This window comes from Perca flavescens, chromosome 16 (genome assembly GCF_004354835.1).
Source record: "Perca flavescens isolate YP-PL-M2 chromosome 16, PFLA_1.0, whole genome shotgun sequence".
Lineage (NCBI taxonomy): Eukaryota > Metazoa > Chordata > Actinopteri > Perciformes > Percidae > Perca > Perca flavescens.
In genome coordinates, this window is record NC_041346.1 from 10,057,342 (window position 1) to 10,068,858 (window position 11,517).

Consider the following 11,517-nt stretch of genomic DNA (forward strand, 5'->3'; position numbering starts at 1 on the left):
CTTGGATGTAGCTCACAACCAGTCGCTCCGGATTTCGACCCTCTCGGCAGCCCTCCACGACACGGAGCCGTGGGACCATGCCCGGCGCCCAGCTTCCTGCTCGAAGCAGACCATCAAAGCGTCCTGGACTGAGGTGGTTTGCGTCTGAAGGAAAGCTCCAGATAGGGCTCCATCGCCTCCTACATCACCTCCCACCATCACCCTCTCCAATCGCTTCATCGTCTTGTCGGAGCTGGATGTCAACAAGGCTGACTGTCCTGGCTCGCTCCCGGGGACCAGGGTTTTCCAGGTTGTCCTCTATGTCGGCGGCTGGTGGATTGACTGTGGCGACCGGTGGCAAATGCTGTGGTTCCTCACGGACGTGGATCAACCCTCCTGTCTCCTCCTCAGGGTGTCTGGTAGTCCTCGGGCTCCAGAACTGGCTGGCCAGCTTTCGTCATGTAAGAGGGCCGCTGCGTCACGTTGAAAGCTTCTAAAGGAAGCGGTGATCAGTTGTTCTGGTGCCCTCCGCTGCCTGGATCGATTGATCGAAGCAATCTTCTTTTCCTTGTCCATCTGAAACTGATACTGACTGTTTTCTTCCTGACACTGGCCATCCACAATCCCCCACTCCTCGTCCGCTCTTCCCCCCAACCACAATAATTATCGGTGACTCCATCACCCATCGTATATGTTTCTTCAATGCTATCACACACTGCTTTCCTGGAGCCAAAGTTGCTGACATCTTGGATAAAGTTGTGGCCCTGATACCCTCATTCCCAATGTCCATCAAACGTATCGTGGTCCATTGTGGACACAATGACTTGTCCTACCATGAAAATGAACGCACAAAGCGAGATTTTAACATTCTTATAGATGCTTTAAAGAACACTGGGAAATAGATTTTTATTTCAGTCCCACTTCCCTCTCTAGGTCACGGAAAAGACCTTTTTAGCAGACTTCTCAGCATCAACACCTGGCTTCAGATTGCCTGCAACCTTCACAACATAGGTTTCATTGACAATTTTAATTTGTTATGTGGGCTATGTGGGAATATGCGGCATGCCCTGCAGACACAGAGCTATGATTGACGGTTTGCATCTCAAAAACATGCACAAACACACTTCCCAGACGCACTCTCCCATAACATCCTTCTCCTCTACAAATAACTCTGCTAGTCCACAGAACAGCTACATAATTTCAGTTATTATTAATAATAGACCACACAAAGTGGTAAGTTGGCAAAGTGGTAAGAAGCACTCAACTGCAAACCGTCAATTTGACATCCATCCCCCATCAGCTACAGCCTGCCCCAAAAAATTAGGCAGATAATTCCCTTAACACACTAAAAATAGCTCTATTAAATGTCAGATCTTTAGCAGGAAAATCATTTTAAATCAGTGATTTTATTTAGGGCTTGGACGATTCATTGACGTGGTCGACGTCATCGATTACGTAAATGCGTCGACAAATAATTTGCGTCAAAGCGTCACTAAATAAAATAAATAAATAAAACTTGCATGCAAATTAATTAATGTAATGCAGATATAATGTATTGCGGAACCACTGTTAAATAAGCCAGTTCTAGGGACACCTAATCTGTAGCCCCGCCTTAGCTCTGAAGCTAGCCGAGCTCTCCGCATACATGTAATGTTTTGTCAGTTTTTTGTAGTGTCATGCCCTCCCGCCTGGTGCCGTCCCTGCCTCGAAAACTTTGGTCTTTGGGTCAGTTCCAGTAGTAGGCTACAGGCAAGAGTGTGGTGGATAAGACGAGGACTGTGTGTCGGCGTTGTTCCGCAGTTGTTGGGTATGCGAGTGGAAATACATCTAACATGCTAATGCATATCTGACCCCATCACCCAGATGGTGCCAATCACTGGAACGAGACAAAAAAAACTGTCCAACTTCTCTTCCCTACAGTGCTTAACCAGCCTTTAGATACAAATAATTAAAGTTAAATTAAAGGAAGAAGAGCTTGGATGTTAAAAAAGAGCTTATTCATTATTTTACCTAATGTTAAAAAAGCAGATTAAGGCTACTCTTTTTGCACTTGCTCTGTTTACTTTTTAATTTTAATTTTTTTATTCCTCCTGAATGTGACTTTATTTTGTGGTTGGTTGATAGCCTACATCTGGCTTCAGGTTGCACTAAAAATAATATGAGTGCAGTGTTAAACATTTTTAATAAATAGAGATTTGAGCCTTATTGAAATTTGTTTTGTGTAAATTGTTAATAATTGAGCAATGGGAAATTAATCGTTAAGTGAAAAATTTATTGTTGGATTAATCAAAAAATTAATCGTTAGATTAGTTGACTAATCGAAAAAATAATCGCTAGATTAATTGTTTAAAAAATAATCGTTTGGGACAGCCCTAATTTTATTATTAAACACAATCTTGATTTTATATTTTTAACTGAAAACTTAGATCAGAATAATAGTGCTGCTGTTCTAATTGAGTCAGCTCCCCCTGGCTTCAGTTTTATGAGTGAGAATAGAGTTAACAAGAGAGGAGGTGGAGTCGCTATTTTGTTCAAAGACTTATTCCAATGTACGCAGATATCTTATGGAAATGTTGCTTCTTTTGAATATGTGGCTCTTCAGCTAAGGTCCTCCTCCCGAGCTATATTTCTAAACATCTACAGGCCACCTAAGTACTGTGCAGCCTTTTTCGATGACTTTACTGAACTGCTGTCTATGATCTGTGTTGACTTTGACCGTGTAATTGTTGCTGGTAATTTCAACACTCATATTGACAACCCCCAGGATAGAGGAACCAAGGAATTGTGTTGTATTTTTGATAATTATGGGCTGACTCAACATGTGACGGAGCCAACGCACAATAAGGGACACATTCTGGACATAGTTATCTCTAAAGGTCTGAACATTTCCAAGATTGTGGTGACTGATGTTGCTCTCTCTGATCATTCCTGTGTGTTTTAATCTCCAGGTCCACTATCACACCTATAAAGAGAGACTTTGCATTTATAATTTCGAACTGAGGAATGCAAGGCGGTCCTCCTTCTCTGAAATTATTGCTAAAAACAATAATAATTCACATGCTTTATTTGCAACTGTCAATAGGTTAACAAACCCTGCAGTACCAGTAGCATCTGAACTTTTATCCAACAAGGCCTGCAATGACTTCACCATCTTCTTCAGAGAAAAAGTTCAGAAAATTAGGCAAACAGTCAGTGCCTCCATACCAAGTACAGGATATGGGTTGTCACAGTGTCCAGGCTAAACAAATCCCAATATGATACAATTTCAAATGATTAACTATAAAAACCTGGAGGACATTATACAACATCTAAAAACCTCCTCTTGATATTCTACCAACGGGCTTCTTCAAAAGTGTTTCAAATTGTTTTGCTTCGGCTCTCCTGCAGATTGTAAACACGTCTCTTCTATCAGGTATCTTCCCACAGGCCCTGAAAACTGCAGTCATCAAGCCACTCTTAAAAAAGAACAATCTAGACACTAATGGACAACTATAGGGCGATATCTAACCTTTCATTTTTATGTAAAATCATTGAAAAAGCACTTTTCCAACAACTCAACCTTTTTTTTGTCCCTAAACAATATTTTTGATGCATTCCAGTCTGGATTTTGTCCATACCACAGCACTGAAACTGCTCTTGTAAAAGTGTTTAATGACATCCACTTGAACACAGATAGTGGCAAAACCACAGTCTTAGTATTACTCAACCTCAGTGCTGCATTTGATACGGTCGACCACGACATACCGATTAGAAAACTGGGTTGGCCTTTCTGGCTCAGTACTAAAGTGGTTTGAATCCTATTTAAAGAATAGGAACTACTATGTGTCCATAGATAATTATGCATTTGAGTACACAGATATGACGTGTGGAGTTCCCCAAGGCTCTGTCCTGGGACCTCTCCTGTTTAATATCTTCATACTTCCACTGGCTCAGATTATGAAAAATAATAACATAAGTTATCATAGTTATGCAGACGATACAGAAACCTACATAACCATGTCGCCTGGAGACTACAGTCCAAAAAAACTGGCTAGGTCTATTAAAGAAACTAACAACTGGATGTGCCAGAACTTCCTTAAATTAAATTTAAATAAAAAACTGAGGTGATTATTTTTGGAGCAAAAGAGGAACGATCAAAAACCAGCGCTTAGCTTCAAACGATCATGTTAAAGACAACAGACAAAGGCAGAAATCTTGGTGTAATTATGGACTCTGACCTGAATTTTAACAGCCACGTTAAAACAATAACAAAGTCTGCCTTTTATCATCATAAAAAAATATCGAGGGTTAAAGAACTTATGTGTCAACAGGATCTGGAAAAACTTTTACTTCAGTAGACTTGGCTACTGTAACGGTGTCTTTACAGGTCTCCCTAAAAAATCAGACAGCTGCAGCTGATTCAAAACGCTGCTGCTTGAGTCCTCAAATAAACAATAAAGTGGATCACATCACTCCAGTTCTGATGTCTCTACACTGGCTTCCAGTGCCTCAAAGAATAGATTACAAAATACTTCTGCTGGTTTATAAATCACTAAATGGTATAGGTCCAAAATACTTTTCGGATATGCTTGTGAACTATGAACCACCCAGAGCTCTCAGATCATCTGGGGTAGGTTTGCTTGCCAAAAAGGGGGAGCAGCGTTTAGTTTCTATGCTCCACATATCTGGAACAAACTCCCAGAAAACTGTAGGTCGGCACCTACTCTCATCTCTTTTAAATCAAGGCTGAAGACCTATTTTTTTGACATTGCCTTTTTTTTATTCATTGTAATGCATTGTGAATTTTATTCGGTTTTTAATATTGTATTAATTGTTTTTAATTCTGTTTTAATTATTTTTAGGTTCTAACTGTTTTAATTGTTTTATGTAAAGCACTTTGAATTGCAATGCTGCTGAAATGTGCTATATAAATGAAATTGCCTTGCCTTGCCTTTTAACATTAACACTTAGTTTCTCAAAACATCATTACAATTAGATAGATCAGTTACTGTTGACATTACTATTTATACATATATGTGCACCCACAACAATAGGCACCCAAAGTATTATAAAAATGCAATTTACTGCACAACTATCGTACCTATTGCTCTACACTTTAGGATTGCCCAGCCCCTCCCTACAGAAATGACCTAATGAGGCAAACCTGCATGCACTCTCACATCACAGGCAGAACCATAGCAAAACGCTATGAACCCATACAACCTGCTTAACGGGCCTATGTCAAATTGTACAAATAAACTAAGACAATAACCTACAACATTACACTGAAATTAAAGATTAAGCAGACACCAAACAGTATTCATTTTGGGAACAGGGCCCAGTGAAAAGGGAGAAAGGCAGCCTTTTCACAAACTGTAAAAAGAAAAGACACATAACTTCACTAGCAGAGCAAAACAACCATGGAAATACCTTAAAATGAGATACCTAATTGGTGTTTTTATTTCGTTTATTGTATTTGGTTTTTACACATTCTTGTTCACAGCAGTCCTGTCTTGTTGCATGGCAACAAATACACACCCAAGAATCACAGCCCCAAAGATTTGGAACAATATTATTTCCCATTTCAACTTAACAAAAGCAAATGTATTCCCTTTACCAGCAGAAATCTAAGTTGTTGGCCTCCACAAGAGACGAAAATCCCTGAGTCCATCAGTTGTGTTTTTTTTTTTCTCCCTTTGACAGAGAAGCAGATCCCAGCTGGTACTGCAAAGTTACATAAATGCTGAATGCAAAGTAGCTCCTAAGCTTGAATGTTGGCAGCGCTGTTGACGGGGAAAGATTGTACTTTATGCTTATTGTCAGTGGTTGCCGGTTGAAACCAGCACCAGAGTGAATTAAAAAGTAGAAGAGCATCGGTGAAATAAGTGTTTCAGTCAGAGAAGCCACACTTGAGAATAACCTCTTAATAGACAAAGATAACAAATTTATAACAAGATGTATGCTCTTTGCCTACAGGGCCGCATTGTTTCACTTAATAAATACTGTACATCCACTGTGGTGTGGGATATGGACACAAGCACCCTGAAGGCACCTGGTTATCAGAAATAACCGCACCATTAGTGTACATTAAGTTGTGAAGTTGTGAAAGGATTAGTCAATTTATCAGTTAATCATTCTTCTTAGACTTACCCTTGTAAATCTCACTTTTGTGACATTTTACAGTTTTGACAATTAAATAAAAAGAAAAATGTACCCTACCCTATTAATTAGCATTGAACCAATTCCAATGAACATCCTGTGTACTTGACGGTCAATGCAGCTCTACACCAAAGCTCCATAAATGAGCTTTACAGTTCTGATTTCATGCTATGAAACTCGGCTTCTACAGTTTCCTTCTCAGCCATTTTACCGTGAAACAAGTCAAGCAGTGATTCTCTGAATTCAAGTGACTGAACTGAAATAATGCCCTCTGTAGTGAAATTCTTTAACTTTGTTTATTCTCTCCCTCTGTTCTGCTCTGATATTAAACAGGGAGGACGCTCCGCCTCCTGAGAGCTGCCCAGTCAGTTGCGTTACGAGCCGGAGCGCCAGTCAGCACCCACAGGTTACTTACTGCCAGGTGGGCAGGACCGACATAAGCTCTTTGAATGATGGACGCACACTCACTCCCTCCAGCAACAGCCACGGACACACACCGGCCAAATACACAGCAGTCGAATATGACAGCAAGTACGGATACGCAGTGTGACAATCAACAACAGAGCTGAACTGAGAACGATTTTGCTTTCATTGTAATGTTTCAAAAGACGCTTCAGGGCAGTTCAGACACTTGAAACTTAAAATCTGGAGCAGCAGGAGTCTTGGATAGAGTCTAATGAATTCATAGCTGTGCCATGTGATGATTTTGTAAAGCATTTTTCATGTTAACGTCTTTTAAACCAGATAATGTAGCATTAGCATGTCATTCAACATGCAGGTGAATGTTACTGTCTTTAAAGAATCTTAAAAATGTAGATAAATATATAATAATAACTTATTTTCTGTTTTAACTACACACAAAGAAGATCTAAGATTTTCAGTGTTTCTTTTATCATTTGCTATCAGGGCTGTATCACCTATTTGACATTGGGGTGGACCATTTTCAGTGTATGCCTTCTGCGACCCAACCCTTAAGGGGGGTCTGAGGAATATACACCCGAGGAGAAATATTTAGAAACTTTACAGCTAAACTGTAAACCATCATCTTGAACCAAAAATCAGTGGTTTTCAAAATGTTTATGACTGAGTGCTATTTTAGGTAGCCATCATATGATTGAGGGCTGCACAGCAAAGGTGCACACACTGACTTTTTTATGACATTTATTCAATTCAATTCAATTTCAGTTCAATTTTATTTATAGTATCAAATCATAACAAGAGTTATATCGAGACACTTTACAGATAGAGTAGGTCTAGACCACACTATAAATTCCAAAACCCCAACAATTACAGTAATTCCCTCAGTTCCCTCAAGAGCAAGCATTAGCAGTGGCTATTGCGACAGTGGCAAGGAAAAACTCCCTTTAGGAAGAAACCTTGGCAGACCCAGACTCTTGGTAGGCGGTGTCTGACGGGGCCGGTTGGGGGTGTGATGAACAGTGGCAAATAGTCACTTTAAAGATAATGGAACAGTGACTTCGAAGGTCATCGTGGAAGTTCATGTCATAGCAGGGCACATCGTGTCATACTGAGTAGTGCAGTCTCCTATACCGGATCCTGACTACTCTGTGCCTATGAACATCACAGCAGGGCGTTGCAGGATGTAACGTGGCGCTGCAGAGCACGGGTGAATGCGGCGGACACAGCAGGACATGGCACACTGGCTGCGTGACGTGAGCGTGTCAGCTGCGTGGCGTGTCCGTTTTTATTTCGGCTCCCATGTTAACAAGTTAGAGCTTACACACTGCCTGCGTGACACGCACGTCTCACACGTGCATGCTTGAAATAGAAGCAACGCCTATTTTTCGTTCGGTGTTGAGAAAAGGAAACCAGAATACACTAAAGGCTTCTCAATTTTCAAAAGAAACATTGTTGTAAAAGTAATCTGTGCAAAATCATTTTGCAATGTTAGCAGAAGCAAGGAAATAAAATACTTTTACGGGTCAAATGTTTTATGGGTGAAAGCCTTCCCAACACCAAAATGGTTGCTATTGCTGTAGCAAAGGTGTTGACAAGATAATAATTTCCAGAATTGGAATTCCACAAAACATGGTAGTGATAAGAGCATACATTTTATTTCAAACAAAGCATTCATTTTTGAATATTACACAACCACACACACCTACAGAGTGGAAGGGCAGTAGAGAGAGAAAATGGCTCTCTCAAAAACAAACTGACCAAATGTGCTGATACAGGACTGATCTGGACAAAGACTCTCCCCCAGGTGTTTGCACAAAACCGAGCACACATCAGATCCAGAAATAATCTAATGGCTTTTTGAAATTCTATTGGGCAGACCTATGAACACAGGTGTTGTTGTTGGACCAGCTAAAAGACAGCTCCCTGGCCTCAGAGGAATGTACTGATGAAATGTTGAGATATTGTGCAACTTAATGCAGTCCACACACAGATAAAAGCAGCCCTTCCTCAGGAGAGGCCAGGCAACCTCCAACCAGGGGACTGAGTGGTGATAAAGGACTTCAGGAGAAAGCATTGGAACCAGACAAGGTGGCAAGGACCTAGAGCTGGGCGATATGGAGAAAATCAAATATCAAAATATTTTTGACCAAATACATCTATGTCGATATTGCGCGACATTGCTTTCACAAAATATTAACACAATGAGTTTTGATAAATAATTACCAATAATGTCGATACAATGACTAAGTCAGTAAAGGCAAATAATAAACCAGCTAGTAAGTCTGGTAAGTTTAGAAAATTACATCACTTTACTGGAATGCAGCCTTTATAACCAGGAAAATATATATATCACAATATCCAAAAATTAAGAGGGAGAGTCACAGAGGGAGCCATGTGGATGCACGCCAGCCACTGCAAAAATGCAATGCCACTTGAGACGGAGATCCAGAGAGAGTCCCACACAAGACAGCGTTCTGTGAGGTTAAGGACACCTATCAGAGCCAACAGAGGCCAAATGTCAGAGAAATGACAACTTCTCACCTAAAAAAGAGCCTGCATTGTCTCCTACTAGAATTGATTGTCTCAGATAAGTAGGACAGGAGAAATCCTATCTTTTGGGACAGTTTTCACAGGAACGATTTGAGAAAGATTTCAGAAGCCTATTTTTATAAGACTTGAATGCGACACGCTCAAAAGACGGTATGCAATCTCTGATAAAGGACTGTGTTCCATTTCCTTGTGAAACTGGTGATTTGAGAACTCTGTGACAGGGAACAAGGAAAATTTAGATTCTGTATTTAAAAAAACCACTAATTCTGCTAAGAGGGTTACTTTTAGCAGAAATACTATTCTACATTACTGTGTTTCAAGTGAATGGAAATGAATTCAGATATTGTGATTTATAACACTGATTGTAAATACAAATTTGTTATGGATCAATTTTATTATTTGTAACCATGTTTGTAACATACAATATTGGTCACCTTTCTTTGTTTATTCATGCTTTACACAGAAGTCAGAGTATCTCAGGAGATTTTTCCCCATCTCCAGCCTTTGAGGGTTTTTCTCTTGTGGCACTGATAGAGTAGTTAGACTCTGTGGTCTTTTACCCTCTTGTCAATTGGGAGAAGGGAGCTTTGGCCCATGAGCCTGTGACGTCTGTCAGGACTTTGTCAGGATACTTTCCCTCTTCCGAGGATCCTTTAAACTTGACCAATTGTAGGGTTGGACAGAGCCCACAGGACAGGTAGAAAATCGATGGTCCCAAAACTAGCTTGAAATGCTGGTAAGTGGGTAGTGTATTGGCAGGTTTTACCTTACCTTAACTGCTGCTTTCCAGCAAGTGTTATTTGAAGCAAGGTTCTGGTATTCAGCCTTCAACTCCTGATTCTCAGGTGACAGGCAAAGAGAGATTCTTGAGACATGAGGTTGTGAAAGTGCAGACAAAACACTGTTTATTAAAAGATACCTGCTAAAGGTGAGAATAAGGGATGAGTTATGACCCATGTAACTTCATGTACAAATAAAAATGGAATACTGGTGCAGTCATCTCTTTCCAGCCTTACAAGCTGGGGGATCTGCATTTGCAAATCTAGGTGATCTATTGCAATAAATCTCAAAAAGACATGCTGTTTGTGAATTCATGTTTTGTCTATTAAGAAGAAGGTTTACACAACACATACTATATTATGAGTTTTTGATGTATTTTGTGCATATTTTGTATGACATTATTATTACTATTATTACTGTTTTGACTTTTATAATGTCACATTGGGATGTATTTTATATATGACTATTTTATGATATTTTTATAACAAAATATACTATATCATTTTTATGACATTCTATACTATGATAACTTTAATGCATACTTTAACTTTTGTATAAATTATGACATTTTTATGACCTACTATAAAATGTATTTTTGTGATACTTTTTATAACATACTATAAAAAGTCATAGTATAGCATGTCGATGAAGTCATGGTATATTCTGTCAAAGAAGACATAGTGCAGTATGTTGAAAAAAGAGTCATAGTATTGCATGTCGAAAAAGTGATAAAAAGTCATAGAATAGTATGTCGAAACACTTGATAAAAGAATCATAGTATAGTATGTCGAAAAATTTATAAAAAAGGCATGATATAGTATGTCGAAAAAAGTAATATTATGGTATGTTGAAAAAGAGTCATAGTATACCATGTCAACAGAGTCATAATATAGCATGTCTAAAAAAGATGAAAAAGTAATAGTATAGTATGTTGAAAAAAGAGTCATAGTATAGCATGTTGAAAAAAGTAATAAAAAAGTCATAGTATAGTATGTCGAAAAAAAATTCATGGTATAGCATGTCGAAAAAAGTGATAAAAAAGTCATAGAATACTAAGTCGAAACACTAATAGTAATATAGTATGTTGAAAAAGAGTCATAGTAAAGCACGTCAACAGAGTCATAGTATAGCATGTCAGAAAAGTGATAAAAAGTCATAGTATAGTATGTCGAAAACAGTCATAGTATAGTATGTCAAACAGTCATAGTATAGCATGTCAAAAAAAGTGATAAAACAGTCATAGTATAGCATGTCGAAAAAAGTGATAAAAAAGTCATAGTATAGTATGTCGAAAACAGTCATAGTATAGTATGTCAAACAGTCATAGTATAGCATGTCAAACAGTCATAGTATAGCATGTCGAAAAAATAATAAAACAGTCATAGTATAGTATGTCAAAAACAGTCATAGTATAGTATGTATGAAAAAAAGTCATAAATAGTATGTCAAACAGTCATAGTATAGCATGTCAAACAGTCATAGTATAGCACGTCGAAAAGAGTGATAAAACAATCATAGTATAGTATGTCGAAAGAAGTGATAAAAAGTCATAGAATAGTATGGCCAAAACAGTCATAATATAGAATGTCAAACAGTCATAGTATAGCATGTCGAAAAATGTGACAAAACACTCATAGTATAGTATGTCGA

The 11,517-nt window shown here is 38.7% G+C and overlaps 1 protein-coding gene across 2 annotated transcripts in view; it reads left to right on the forward strand.

The window, feature by feature from the left end:
* The window catches only part of vsig8a (V-set and immunoglobulin domain containing 8a), an 84,885-nt gene extending 78,033 nt beyond the window's left edge, over positions 1–6,852 (forward strand). For both annotated transcript variants that reach the window (XM_028601922.1, XM_028601923.1), the window contains exon 8: positions 6,451–6,852. In XM_028601922.1, the coding sequence (XP_028457723.1) occupies positions 6,451–6,667 (217 nt within the window). In that variant the 3' untranslated portion in view covers positions 6,668–6,852. The remainder of the gene's footprint in view (positions 1–6,450) is intronic.
* Positions 6,853–11,517: the final 4,665 nt, after the last annotated feature.